This window comes from Hyperoodon ampullatus (assembly GCF_949752795.1).
Source record: "Hyperoodon ampullatus genome assembly, chromosome: 7".
NCBI classification, from domain to species: Eukaryota; Metazoa; Chordata; class Mammalia; order Artiodactyla; family Ziphiidae; genus Hyperoodon; species Hyperoodon ampullatus.
In genome coordinates, this window is record NC_136920.1 from 7,450,226 (window position 1) to 7,464,761 (window position 14,536).

At 56.5% G+C, this 14,536-nt stretch overlaps 1 protein-coding gene across 1 annotated transcript; it reads right to left on the reverse strand.

The window, feature by feature from the left end:
- Window positions 1–562: 562 nt before the first annotated feature.
- Window positions 563–6,410, reverse strand: GAL (galanin and GMAP prepropeptide; the record flags this gene model as incomplete). The annotated part of the gene is made up of 5 exons (XM_079707716.1): window positions 563–633; window positions 1,793–1,870; window positions 2,160–2,246; window positions 5,409–5,463; window positions 6,330–6,410. The coding sequence occupies 5 exons, from the start codon at window positions 6,408–6,410 to the stop codon at window positions 563–565; spliced, it is 372 nt and encodes a 123-aa protein (XP_079563842.1).
- Window positions 6,411–14,536: the final 8,126 nt, after the last annotated feature.

A 14,536-nucleotide genomic window follows, 5' to 3' on the forward strand; every position in this document is an offset into this window, starting at 1 on the left:
GATGCTCTGGATGGTAGACTTTGGGTGTAAAACTTTTCTCCATTACGTGTGACTATAATCAAGCATCATTTTTTTTTTTTTTTTTTTTTTTTTTTTTTTTTTTTGTCGGTACGCGGGCCTCTCACTGTTGTGGCCTCTCCCGTTGCGGAGCACAGGCTCCAGACGCGCAGGCTCAGCAGCCATGGCTCACGGGCCCAGCCGCTCCGTGGCACGTGGGATCTTCCCGGACCGGGGCACGAACCCGTGTCCCCTGCATCGGCAGGCGGACTCTCAACCACTGCGCCACCAGGGAAGCCCAAGCATCATCTTTTAAAAACACACTGGTGGCAGTGGCAACAAGACAGACGTGTGGAAGAAAACGATAATCACAAGCTGTTGCTGGTTTTTTATTTGCCACTCAAAATTATGACCAAAGGGAAAAAGCTTAAATGATAAGAACACAGCATCAGGGCAGAGAGGACAAGGGTGGTTGACTCTGCATTCGTTGCCATATGATTACCATCGTCTTCTTCGAGCTTGACTTCGAATGACAACGAAGAGTGGAACCCGCCCTGGGAGCCTCCTAGGGCTGCTCCACGCCTTCTGAGGGCACTGCTGCGGGGAGACCGGGCCGGCGCTCCAGGGCCCCGGCGTCTGCAGAGGGGAGGGCCACGCTGAGGGCAAAGCTCAAGAGCTCGTCCTCTGCAGAGATGCTCACGGCAGCAAACCCAGAATCAGGCACATGTCACATTTAACTCTCGTACTTAGTATGCGTTTGAAACGGTCAGACTCTAAAAAAGTGTAATTCCTGTTTGGGCAATAAAAATCGATGTCTCCTAATGAAAGAAGTTCCATGTTACAACATCCAAAACAAAACAAACAAACAAGAAACCCGGAAGAGTCCATCTGCCCCTCACTGGAAAAGTCACCAGCAGATTTTCTCCAGCAGAGATTTCCCCAAAGGCTGCACTGGGCTCAAACAGAGGGGATCGGTTACTTGGTTCTGAGGTTTCTAAGTTCTTCTCCCACAGTCCCCCTGCCCATGGATGGTTCTAAGGAAAAGCCACAGGCCTTGAGTCTCCTCCCCCCACTCCTTCCCCCATCCCTACGCCCACCTGAAGTCCCTCAACTAAGGCAGTGGAGCCTGAGAGCAAATGGATCGAAACAGAACCCAAGAATAGCCTTCGCTCTTCCAACTAGACAACAAAACTGTGATGTGCAGAACCCGACCACCCAAGGCCTCCCCTGGAGCATCAAAGTGGCCCATGTCCCACTGTGTCCCCAGGCCACCTCCCTGTGGTGAACTCTGAGCCCCTTCCACAGGGGCAGCTTTGAAGCTCACAGCGGCATGCATGACAGCCCCGAGGCACGGAATGCTTCGCAGAAGGGACCCGTGGGCTGTACCAGATCCCGGGATGGAGAGCTGTTGGGGTTACATGCAGCCAGCCCCACTGGAGGCTCGCAGGGCGAAAGGGCAATCCGGGCTGCGGGCTCCCTCCACTCGCCGCGCTCCCAAGATACGGTTTAAGGTGGTCTACGGAGAGCCTGACTGTGTGTAGTAACTAGGCCCCGGAAGGTACAGCCGCTGTTACCATGTCAAGAAATGTGGGTCCAGCAGAGTGAATGAACCAGGCCCCTTTGCAGCTGGTTCCCATGCCCCCGCCTGTAACCCCACCCACCAGCGTGACTGTCGGTGTGTAGGTGGACCATGGTTCCTTCCCAGGAGAAGTCTGTGGAATGCCTTCTTGACAGGTTTTTTTGTGTGCACAGGCTTCTAAGAGGTGGCCTTTTATGTTGGTAATATTTCACATACCTTTGAGCTGCAAGAAAGTCAGAAACTCGATTATCGTGCGCACGACATTGTTCTCCAGCAGCCGCCTGTCAAGGCTTCCTAGAAACCAGAGGGGATCAGCGTTGATGACCTTGGTGCCTGTCTTAGACCTGGGCACCTGGGGGCGTCACTGGCATGTCCCTCCCTCCCTCTCAGAGCCTGGCTCAGTGCAGTGGAGGCCCTGAGCCCCTTGTGGCCACCCCTGAGCTTACCCTCAGGTTTGCTGCTCGTATTTCTGGCGGCTAACAGATGGGGCCGGGCCAAGCTCAGGCCCTGGCTGTGGGTCAGCGGTGGCAGGAGCCTGATACCCCCCACTGCCCTGTGTGCCCTGAGATTAAAGTCCTCTCACCTGGCCTGGCTTCGTCTTCAGGCTCGAGTTCCCGCTTGCCAGTGAAGCCATGCTTGTCGTGAAATGATCTGTGGTTGTCAATGGCATCTGTTTGCAAATCAGAGGAAAGCACCTGAGTGTTGTCACTATAATGGAAGGACACATGGCTGCCTGTAGCCAACACGTAACACAAGGGACTGTAAAAGCAAAGCCAGGGTCGGGAAACCATGGAAGAGGGAGCTGTCCCCCGTGGACCCTGAGGGAGGGACTCGTGCCGGGGCCACAGGGCACAGCCCTTCTCCAGGGGCTGGGCCCCCCACGGGACAGGAGGGGAGCCTCCAGTCAAGAGGGGCAGCACGGGGCCAGCAGAGGGCACCGGCCCCAGGGGCGCAGACCTGGTGCAGGGAGAGGGGAGTGCCAAGGGGGCCCCGCGGGGGCTGGAGTTTGAGCTGGGTGCCTCCCAGGCAGAGGACAGGGGCTGGAGTCCTGCGTCCCTGAAAACGGGGTCGGGGGGGGAACCACAGGATTTGCAGTTCTGATGTCATCAGAATTTTATGTCTCAAAGAGCACTGGCTGCTGTGTGGGAGACGGACTGAAGCCGGGGAGAGAGAGAGAGACAGAGAGAAGGAGGAGGGGAGGGGAGGGAGGTTGTGTGTGTGCGCGCGTGTGTGTGCGTGTGTGTGAGAGTGTGAGTGTGTATGTGTGTGTGCGTGTGTGTGTGCACGCAGGCGCACGCTCTGGGTGGAGTGACACGGGGGAATGGTAATTGCAGTTCCCTGGCGGTCCAGGGGTTAGGACTCTGCGCTTCCACTGCAGGGGCCCAGGTTCGATCCCTGGTCGGGAAATTAAGATCCCAGGTGCTGAACAGCACGGGCAAAAAAACAAAAACAAAAACAAAAGTATTGGAAAGAAAGAATGGGGGCTCTCCACCAAGTGCCCTGGAATGAAGAGAAGGGCCTGATAGAGGCCCCCTCCGGGCTAAAGGAGAAGGTCTGGCTCTCGGTCTCTGGCTACCTGGCCTGGTGGACTGTACCATCTCCAAGCCCAGACACAAGAAAGCGAATTCATTTTTCCAGAGACAGAGGTCTTGGCATTAAATGTGGGGGAATGATAAGTAACCCGGCGCTTCTAAAGGCCACTGGGTGCAGTCAGGCTCAGACAGTCTTCAGCATTTTTATGTTGCCATTTTCTATGCTGACCTGACAACAGAAGTCAGGAGCACAGTGTGACGTTGCAAAGAATTTTGACAAACAGCTGGTCTAGACAGACAGCTTCTGGTGATCCAGTTTGATAGTAAAAAACAGTTTGTTTTCTAACAGGATTTTTGGGCCGTGCCACAGAGCTTGTGGGATCTTAGTTCCCCGACCAGGCATCGAACCCGGGCCCCAGCAGTGAAAGCGCTGAGTCCTAACCACTGCACCACCAGGGAATTCCCTAAGTCTTCTTGATAAATACATTTTCAGTATGCCAGTCACACGGACAAATGTTTCTGTTGAAGGGCTCCTTCTTTCTTTCGGGCCAGTGGCACACAGAGACGAGGTGCTTTCTCAGGGGAAGAACTGAGGGCTGCAAAGGGTTCAGGAAAACTCGTGCCCTTTAAATCAGTCTTTTCCCTCCTGCGGGCGAAGTGACAAGACCACGTGGGGACCGGCTGCTGCGTTTGATCTGAGACTAAAGATGCCCAGCAGATCCTGCCTGTGGCCCCATTTAGTTTTTGTCCTTTCTGTGCCTGTGTTTCTCAAAGCCCGGCTCTCAGGCACCCTCCAGGTGATCAGATAAACAACCATCTGCAGTGGGAGAAGAGTCTGTACTTAAACTTGGGGATTAAGAACTAAAAGTAGCTCCCTGGGGTAGTTTAAATGGGGACCATTCTTCCCAACGACTCTGGAAGGATTGGGATATGAGCTATAGATGAGTTGTTCGCCTCCTTTCCGGCAGGAAGGTAGGAAATAAATAGAGGAGGATTTTTTTTTTTTTAAGGTTGATGGCTGTCCCCAAATCAACCCTGCCTGCAAATTTGAAAGCTACGAGTAGGTAGGAGGTTGGATGGGAGGTGAAAGGTCTCCCCTCGCCGCCTCCTTTAGGACAATTAAAATCTGAAAGTGTCACTGCAGACAGAGGACGTGAAGAGAGCAGAGAGTGGGGGCGGAGTGGGCGAGGAGAGGCCGCAGAGGCCGTAGCCTGCAGTGCCCAGAGCCGTCCCCTTTAGCGCCGAAGGCATGGCCTGTCTGCACACACCCACTCCCCCGTTGCCTGCCGCCTCCTGCGCCCACTTAGGAATTCCACAGCAGCGAGCTGGTCACTGAGCCCCGGGCTCCGTGTGCCTCCCTGTAAATGCGGCAGTCGAACAGGGCGTCTCCGAAGGGCCCAGCTGCCCTGGATTCTCTGCATCATGAATGTAATCAAATTCCTCCCACCAAGTCCAGACGATGTCACCTCAAGGACAAGGCACCAAGCATCAGTCACCCTGCAGGACGGCTCCAGGGAGAGATTTGGAGCAGGAAGAGGACCTTCTGCATTTAGTTTTGGGGCGAGCATGTTTTGGCTTCTCCAGGTCACCTGTGAATTCCTATCCCAGGCTTAGGCCCACGGAAGATGGAGATAAGGATGGGGTCTGGGGGTGACCTGGGGGTGCTCTGTGAAGCCAAGGAGTGGATGGGAACGTTTAGGGAGATACAGAGGGACCCAAGAGAGGGCCCAGAACAGAGCCCCAAGGGATGTCTGCCTTCCAAGACGGTCACCTGGGAAAGCCTGAGCAAAGTCTGAGGCTAAGAATCCCATGGGGTGCAGGGCAGGAGAGCCAGAGGAAGGAGAGGCTTCCGGAGGTATCAGGCCTGGGCCAATGTGCCGAGGGGTTGAGACTGGCCAGGCCGAGGAACGGGGGTAAAAAGGGGGAAGGGTGCAGAGAAGGCAGGAGAGGGCCCTGAGGGTTTGCCAAGCTGCAGGCTGCAGGATGGGTCAGGGTTCAAGAAAGAGCGAGGCACCCCAAGGCTGGGGGTGGGGGGAAAATGGGGAGGAGACTGAGAATTGGGACATCCGGGGGACTGCCTTTCAGGGAATCAGTTAAACCTACAGAGAAACCATCCTGCCTCAAAGTCTCATGGAATACTCCCCTGTTTCCCTTTATCAGACTCAAACCGGAATATCAGGGTATCAGAGTGATGACTGGCTACCCCCCTATTTCAGAAACAGCAGGATGAGCACAAGCGCTACAGCCAGCACTAGAAGAGCAGGTTCGGTGTCGAGAGGCCGTGCACCTGCCTCACTTACGTGGTCCGAGAAGGTAGCCAGCACTGTTCAGGGTCCAGCCTCTCTTTTCCTTCACCTTAAATGGGAGAAAGGGGGTCAGAGGGCAAGAATCTTGCCTGGTACCGGCTGCGCTGGCTCGAAGAAGCCCCAAAGGCCGCTTCTGCTTGTATAACCCACCATGGCAGCCTGTGAAGTTATCTACTTCAAATAATCACAGAACTTAAATTACAAACACACTTTAGTTACTCTTTCATATACTAAGCCAAGAGATGCAAACTGTTAAAGCAAGAGCTTTAAATGAAATTAGAAGGACGTTAAGTGAAATTCACTCAGACCTTCCGGGCATGATACAGGACTTAGAATAATGCATGTACTTTTGGAAGCTGCAAGAAATTCCAGATTTGCTGATAAGCTATATTTGACATGAAAATAGGACCACTCGCTTTATCAAATGCTTCCTTTAGCGCCGCAGACCACAGACCCATAGCGCGCGCACTGGCTTTTAAGCGATGCTGAGAACACCTGTAGGTAACACCAGCTCGCACACGGTGTACTGACGCTCTACTGAACTGAATGGAACGAGATTTGCTTCTCACTCGTCCGAGGCGCTAACCTCAAGTACAGCAGTGTCCATGTTTAGTGGTCAAGAGCCAGGGGCTGTTTACACACTGGGAGAGGCGAGGTGCCAGGAGGAAACGAGGGAGCCTCTGAGCGGAAACCGCCGCCCTCCGCCCAGCCCCCGCTGGTCTGCTCGCAGGAGCCGGGCCCCTCCCTGCGCAGCTCCCCGCGGCAGGGACCCCCACCCCCACCCCCGCCCGCCCGGAGGCAGAATTGATGGCACAAGGCATCCACCCTCCCCCGAGTCTGGTTCTGATGCGGTTGCCCCCCTTTGCGGAGAAGGGGACCCGCTTGGGGAGCGTTTGCTCCCCAGCCTGCACTTACCGGCAACCCGAGCCCCAGGGTGGCTGAAAGGGCCGCAGCGAGGAGCAGTGAGGCGAGCAGGAGGGCGCAGCCTCTGGGCATCTGCAAGGGAAGGCGGGCGGTGGGGGACGGCGCGGGGAGGCCGGTCTCGGTCCCCAGGGCTCACGTCGGGCGGAGGCTCGGACCCCCGCCCCTGCGGGTGCGGGAAGGGCGGCCAGGAGCCGAGGGGCCGAGGGGCCGAGGACCGAGAGCCCGGGCAAGGGGCAGAGGCGCCGCGCCGGCCCCAGGGAAGGTCCACCCGCAGGCGGGCGCTCCGGAGAGGGGAGGGCGGAGAAAGGGGGTCCGCCTCCCGCTGGGGTCCCGGGGGCGCGGTACCTTGAGCGGCGGGGCCCGGGGGATCTGCAGGTCCTGGGGCGTCAGCGGGTCCGGGGATGTCGGCGGGGCCGCGCGTCCGTCGAGTCGGGTCGAGTAGGGTAGGGCAGGGGGCTCTCACCGCATGGCGCGGCCTCGGGGACACAGAGGCGGGAAGCTCACGGCGGCCGGGCTCCCTCGACGTGTCAGCGCCCGGAGCCGCCGCCACCGCAATTTATGCGGCGCGTCCGGGGCCGCTCCGCCGCGTCACGGGCTCGGTTCCCGCCCCCCGCGTCCTCGCCGGCCCGAGTGTGCGGGAGGGACCGGAACTCGGTTCCCAAGGGGCGCTCGGAGCGTCTGCGGGAGGGCGGGGACGGCGGAGAGCCCCCCGCACCCCGCGCGAGAGCCCCCCGACCCGGCTGTTAGCGGCCCCGGGGCAGCGAGCCCCCCACCCCGGCACCGCGTCCCGTGCCGCCAGCGGGCCCTCCGCAGCCAGAGACCCTCAATCCGAGCTGGGTGGGTCGCGGGGTCCTGGGCCCCCGGGGCAGGGGTCGCCGCGCGGGCCACACCCCTCGCACGCTTTTGCAGCAGCTGGATGGCGGGTTCAGCCTCAGAGCCATCCATGGGGGGAGGACGGGAGGCCAAAGCTCGCCCAGCTTCCCTGCCTCCCAGTCGGTGCCCGGTGGTCCTCGGGGGCCCAGACCCCGTCCTGTTTTTCTAAAAGGGGGCAACTCAGCTACGGGGGCACTTAGGCTGTCCGTTCCTGGGGGCTGACTGGCTCTCCCGCCTCGGAGCTGTGGGCCCTCCTTACGTCCCTCAGGCGCTGCTGGGCCAGAAGGGGTCCCTGCAGACGTTCCTTCATGGAACAAATACGGGTCCTCTAAGTTGACATGGTCTGTCACCAAGACACCACCCGGGGGGACACCCACTGTCGCTGCTTCTCCCCCAGCCTGGGTGAGGGTATTCTGTACAAATCCTGGGTGTGGCCCGTGACCCTGGCCAGGGAGAGTTAGGTGGGCACCAGAAGCCTGCAGACCCAGCAAGGCAGAAGCGAGGAGAGATGCTGTGACTTCCCAGGGCCAGCAGAGGCATTCAGACAAAGGAGGATGGCCCCCCCCCCCCCCCCCCCCCGGATAGCAGGCGCCTGCTTCCCGGCACAGGCTGTGCTGAGACCCACGGCCAGCGTTATAATGGGCTCTGTGCACTCAGCAGTGACCCAGTGAGACACTGGCACCTCGTCATCTTGAAGACTGCCCAGTGTGAGGCAGATAAAATGGGTCACCATTAGAGTAATGGAAATCAAACAGAAAGCATAATTTTACCCTTGCTTTGTGCGCTGGCCCATCTTCCCTTAGAGGCCTTGCTCACCACCAAACACCAGCCTGGGCCTGGTAAGCAGGAAGAGCGAGTCCAGAGAAAACCGAGGCCACAGTCCAGCACGGGCTCATCCACGCGTCCCCGGAGAGCTGTTGCTCCCCTCTGGCACCGCACGGGGACTGCGGCAGCAGATGGAAATTACAGTCTAGTGGAGACCTGAATGCACAAAAACAGTTGTACAAATAACCACTTCATTATCATGAGAAGGAGGTACGTGTATTCAGGGAGCTTGACCTGAAAGGTGAGCAAGGTTGGCCAGGTGGGGCCCAGCACATTCCAGGTGAAAGGGATCACACAGGTAGGCCCCCTTTTTGGTCCTTTTCCCTTCCTCCTTCCTCCTGCCTGGAATGTGGATGCAAGGGCTGGAGCTGAGCAGCCATTTTGGATCACAAGGTGATGACTTTGGATGACAGTAGGACTGAAGGAGCCTGGGTCCCTGGGCTGCTGACCTCCAGGCTTGTTTCACAACAGAGAGAAAGAAACCTTTCTTTTACTTAAGCCAAATGCTGTTTGGAGGGTTTCTATTATATGTAGTTGGAATGACACCTCACTGACAAACGGTGTCTCACACAAAACAGTCGACGAATATTTGATGAATGAATGAATGAATACACATGAGTAAAGGGACGCACACCTCCAATGCTGGCTAGGAGCTAATGGTGGCGAGATGGGCTCATGAAAGGAGGAGGCTTAGAAGAGAGGATGACAAAGGGACGCGGCCAACTGATCCTATGGTGATCTCATTACTACTGAAGAAATGAAGAAATGTCTTGACCATCTAACCTTGGCTTTCATTTGACTCCGCAAATGCTGCATCCTTGATCCTGCCCTTCCATGGGTTCTAGCTGCTAAGCCCAGCCCTACCCACGCCACCCACCCCAGTAGCTCAGTCGCCATGAAAAAAATCCCAGTTGCTCCCTAAAGATAGTAGCTTGTTAAGAATCTGGCCAAAGTGAAGGCTGATCTAACTCTATGAACGGTCTTTTGAGTGTATGTATTCGGCTCATCAGTATGTCTTCGTTAAAGGATTCATGATACGTGTGAAGATTTGTTTACTTTGTCCATAGGAACAGTCGGTGTTTTTAGTAAGGGTGTGAGCTGAGGAGAAGGGAGAGATGATCGAGAAGAGGCATAAGCAGTTTGAGGACTTTGGCCGAGAGGATCCCCGCCTCCCTTTCCCAATCCTCGGGGGACCCCTCCTCCCACTTCTTTGAACGTCTTGCTGGCCGGAGTCACGACCAGCCGCAATGGAAGCTGCAAAATGAGGTCTGCAATCGTGTGCGGTGCTGGTGCTCCACTGAAATCAGGGTTCTGAGCCAGAGGAAGGAAGACTGGCTGCTGGTCCCTGTGAGCAGCAGGCTCGGCCTCAGGCAGGGCCCCAAGGCAACTGTTTTCAAGGTTGCACACTTTTGTAAGGTTTGAAATAAGCTATAAGCACAGTCAGTCCAGACCTGCGTCTTTCCACATCGCTCCCCAGCCGGGATCACCCTCGTGGAAAGTGGTGCTGGGGAGGCCCCAGGCATTTCCGGTTCTCAGGGGAGGTGGGAATGGGGATGCATTTAGCTGGAGTTCGGATGGGAGGGAAGATTTACGTGGTTCGTGGTGGGTGTGTTTACAGTGGGGTGGATCTATCTCACGTACATTTACGGTTGAGGTGCGGCCAGCCCTCCCAGGGTGGGAATGGCTTCCAGGAACACCCCTTGCCCACGGTGCCCACGCGCAGGCATCGAGGTCCGCCCTGCAGAATTGCTGGCACATCTCCGAAAGCTGGGAGCTGGGGCTGGAATAAGCCTGGGGTCACTGGAGGAAAAAGAGAGAAACTGCAGTTCTAAAGGCGCTCGGGCAGCTCTTGATCAGCCGCCACCCTCCGCCAGTGTCTTGGGGGCCATCAGGGCCTCTCGTCAGGTCCACAACCCCACACCAGCAGCACCTCCCGCCCCCGGCCGGCATTGCTCCTGGGCAAGCTCAACTCTTGGGTGAGTGGAGGGGGGGGCATGGTGTTTTCCGGGTGGTCCAGCTTTGCTCATCTGGCAAGTCCGGGGCTCTGTGGTTTGAGCCATCCTTTCCCGCCACCTGCACCTCCTGCCCTGCTGGTGGGGAACCTTCCTCTTCCCTAAGCCCACCCTCAGCATCTTCTTTCCCCCCAACTCCCCACTTTCCTGGGCTCTGGGCCAGGAAGTCTCCTCTCCCCAGCCCCGCTCCTCGCCACCACCGGGGAGGCTCCCACCCCAGCCCCGCCCCCTCCCCCTGCTTCCTCCCACCGCAGCCCCGCCCCCTCCCCCTGCTTCCTCCCACCGCAGCCCCGCCCCCTCCCCCTGCTTCCTCCCACCGCAGCCCCGCCCCCTCCCCTGCTTCCTCCCACCCCAGCCCCGCCCCCTCCCCCTGCTTCCTCCCACCGCAGCCCCGCCCCCTTCTACTCTTGCCTGTACCCTCCCCTCCCCCTCCCCGCTTCCCCTTCCCGCCTCCCTTCTCCCCATGGCAGCCCATGCTGAGGAGCTTCCCCAGGGAGTGTTGCTGCAGGTCAGAGGCTGGGTGTCTGGAATCCACCTGTGCCCTGGGGTGACTCAGCCTGGAGGAGGGGGAGCGCTGACCCTCTGGGGCTGGTGACTCAGCTGCAGGCCCGGACAGCAGCACGTGTTTCCTGGCCCTGAGTCCGACCCACGGGCAGCATCCCCAGGGCCATGTGGGAGCCCGTCTAGCTAATGGGATGTGGGGACCCAGCCGGGGGGGGGGGGGTGGGGCATTTCCATTCGGGGGCCTGAGCGTTGGCGGGGGAGGGGACGCAGCCGCCCTGTGCCCCACCCGCTTTTCAGGGACCCCGAAGACTTTAAGGGACTTCAGAAACCATGAGCATTTTAAAACCTTCAGTTGAAGAATAATGGACAGACAAAAACGTGCACCAGTGTGTTGAGCTGGCTGAATGCCCGCACCGCTCGGACTGCAGTGTCACCAGCCCCGGGTCCCCGGGTCCCCAGGCCCCGCCCCTCCCGGTCGCCTCCCGCCCATGGTAGCCGCTGCGGGCTTCTAGCAGCTGTGACTTAGCTTGTTTTAAACTTTGTGGAAATGGAGTCACGAGGGTCTCTCTCCATATTCTGCCCGAGCTTCCTCCAAGTTGCTTTGTGTCTCTGTAAAATCCCAGAGCCTGTCAGAGGTGACAGTGCCCGGCCTGTGGCTCGCTCATGGGTGGACGGGAGTTGAGTCAGTCACTTAAAGGCACCGGGCTCTGTGAACCGCTGTGATTGACCGGGAAGCTCAGTCCTTCCCCACCTTTGTCCATTCATCGGTACTGATGGACAGCCCCCTGCCGGGAGGGCCACTGGCCACAGTGGTTTGGGGGTAGGAGGCTGGAGACACGGCCCATCCCCCGTCATCCTAGAGCCCAGTTGGGTCAGGGCTGGGCCGTGGTCCCGCCTTTGCTCCAAGTTCAGAGCCATCCAAGGAAACAGACACAGAGGCCGGGACAGGAGCCGAGCGCCGGGTTCAAATCCCGCCTCAGCGTTCACAAGCTGCGTGGCCTTGAATCTGTCACCAACCCTCCCTGTGTCTCCGTTTCCTGCCAGTAAATACCCCCCCCACTTCACAGAGTCTCTGGAGAAAGTAAGTGAGAGGGGAGGGGACATGGGTCAGCCAGCCGAGGACTCTGAATGGTGTTGGCCAGTTACCTAGACCGATCCGGAGTCAAGGCCAGGCTGTGCCACGGCTCCCCGGGGGCTGCTGGGAGGACAAGGCCTATGGGGCCCCCTCTTTGGAGCGTGGGCTGTGCCTTCCATTTTTGTCTCCACGTTGACTTACTTTAAGTGCTCATTGTCAAAGACGTTGTAGCGGCAAAAGACAGAAAAGCGAAAGGCATATCGCTTTTTAAAAAGTTTCAAAGATAAGAAACGCCAGTTCTATGACCCACACATCTAGAAGGAAACTCTGTAAACGGGCATGTGTGGTCTTCCAGGCGTGTCTGTGTTTTCACTGTGGTTCTATGTACACTTAAAAAAAGAAAGCCATGTGGAATTTTGCTATGCTTGTTCTTCTGCAACCTGCTTCTTCCATTTGACATCTCGGATGGTTTTCCAGTTGAGGACCACTGCATTCCTTCCACCGCAAGGTGCCCAGATCCCGGCTGACCGTCCCGGGTCACAGACATTGCAAGGTTCCCAGTGTCCTGGGGTGTGAAAGGAGTCCTGCTGCAGAATCCTCCAGGATCAGTGGATGGAGTCTCAGCCGTGGGGGCAGGGATGCAGGGTGCGCGCATCTCAACTTTTGTTAGAAGCACCAAGTGACCTTCTGGGAAGGCTGTGCCCACTTACAGTCCCCTTTCAGAGTCCAAGTGCCCTTTGCCCCAAACCCTGGCTGGGTGCTTATCAAGCATTCAGATTTTGCCAGTCTGACAAGGGGCCTGTAGGAGTTTGCTGAGGCTGCCGAAACAAAGGACCACAAACCAGGCGGCTTAAACAAGAGCAATGTAACACCTCATGGCTCCGGAGGCTGGAAGTCTGAGGTGAAGGTGTTGTCAGGGTTGGTTCCTTCTGAGGCTGTGAAGGAGAATCTTCTTCTTTTGCCTGTTCTGGACATAAATGGAATCACACACTATGTGGCCTGCTGTGCTTGGCTTCTTTCACTGAGCATGATGCTGTCAGGGTTCATCCGTGTCGTAGCCTGTGTCAGTGCTTCATTCCTTTCTGGGGCTGAATAATCCTCCATTGTGAGGCTGGACCACGTTTTTATCCATTCATCAGTTGATGGACACTTGGGTTGTTTCTACCTCTTTGCTATCGTGAATAATGTTGCCCTGAACATTCGTGTACAAGCTTTTGTTCAAACACCCGTTTTCAGTTCTTTTCGGTATATACCTAGGGGTTGAGTTGGTGGGTCAGAGAGTCGCTCTATATTGAATTTTTAAGGAATTTTATTTAAATTTTTCATATTTTGTTCATCATGGATATTTTACATTTATTTTGATTTTTAAATTAAATATTACATTGAAGGATTTGTCTCTGTTGTTGCGTTTTAGCCCTCCTTATATTTTGCACCTGGCCCTGTAGGGTGGGACGGGCAGGGTGGGGAGAATGGATGGAGTGAAGCTGTTTCTAGGAGGCAAACTCACCTCCATATTTTTGCACTTGCTGTTTCCTAGGTCTAGAACTTCCCTCCCACTTCCCATCTCAGCTTGCCTGGGACTGTGGTGTTTCCAAGAAGTCCCGAGCAAAGTGGGACAGTTGGTCACCCAGTTCCCACCATTTCTTTCCTAGCTGCTTCCTCTCACTCTTGGACAATGAGGTTTAGCTGGCCTGGAAGCTGTCCAAGGTCACGCTCCCTGGAGGGTCTTCTTTGCATCTCCCGTCCCGCCTCCCCTCTGGGTCATCCCTGCCATACCACGCCCACCTTTCTCTGGGTCCCTCTTGCTTTTTTAGTTGGCTCCTTTTCATCCCAAATGGCCCCCTAGCTAACTCAGGTGCTATTAAATAAAAACACAGGACGAACAGTTAAATTTGAATTTCAGATGAATGACAAATAAATTTTGATCGTACGTATATCCCGTGCAATATTTGGGACGTGTTATACTAAAACGTTATTTGCTGCCATCCGAAATTCTAATTTAACCAGGCATCCTAGCTTATTGGGCAGCTCTAGTGGTCAGGGTGAGGTAGGGTGTGTGGGAAGCCCTGTCCTCCAGAACCTCGAGTCTCGGTCACAGAGGTGAGCTGAGCAAGGATGACGCTCCCCTCATGTCCACAGATAAGTATTTGGGGTCAAGCTCTGCTCTGAGGAAAAATGAAAAGACCTGTGTGGGCTCCATATTTTTTTAAAAGAAGATATAGATCTGGTAGGAAAGTGGACGTGAGCACCAATTAAGAGGAAATTGGATTGACAGATCCTTCGTGGTAAGAACTTTCTTCCCTCTGTAATGCGTTGACAGCAGAACAAATCGTGCGTGACCCTGGGGGGAAAAAATTAAATTCTCAAACCCTGTTTATTATATTTGAAGAGTCAGGCTGACTTCCCAGAGGAAGGACATTGCCAATTACCATCGCCAGGGCCATCATTTTCCGGGGAGCACAGCTGTCCTGCAAGCTGCCCAGACAGCAGCCCCCTGCCCGACAGCTGGCCCTCCAGTCCAGCCGCAGCACCGGGGAAACTGCAGACTGTTTGCCGTGGAGGCAAGAGTTGGGAGGGGCTGCTGTGACGTTAGCAGGAAGCGGCTCTTGGGGACAGCTGTCAGGCCTGTCCCAGGCTTCTCCTGGCCACTGTGCTGGCCCCAGCTCGACCCATCAGGTGCTTACGCGTGGAGTCCAGCCCGGTCCTCCTTCCCAGCGTCCCCAGATCCCGTGTTGTGGGTATTTATTGCCGCGTAACAAATTGCCCCAAAACTGAGTGGTTTAAAGGAACAACATTTATTGCTTGCAGTTTTGCAATATGGGCTGGGCTTTGTCTGCTGCTCGCGGGCTCCCCCGGGTGGGCTGGCAGGGTGGTGCTGGTTGGTGGCTTGGAGCTCAGTTGGAGGGTGT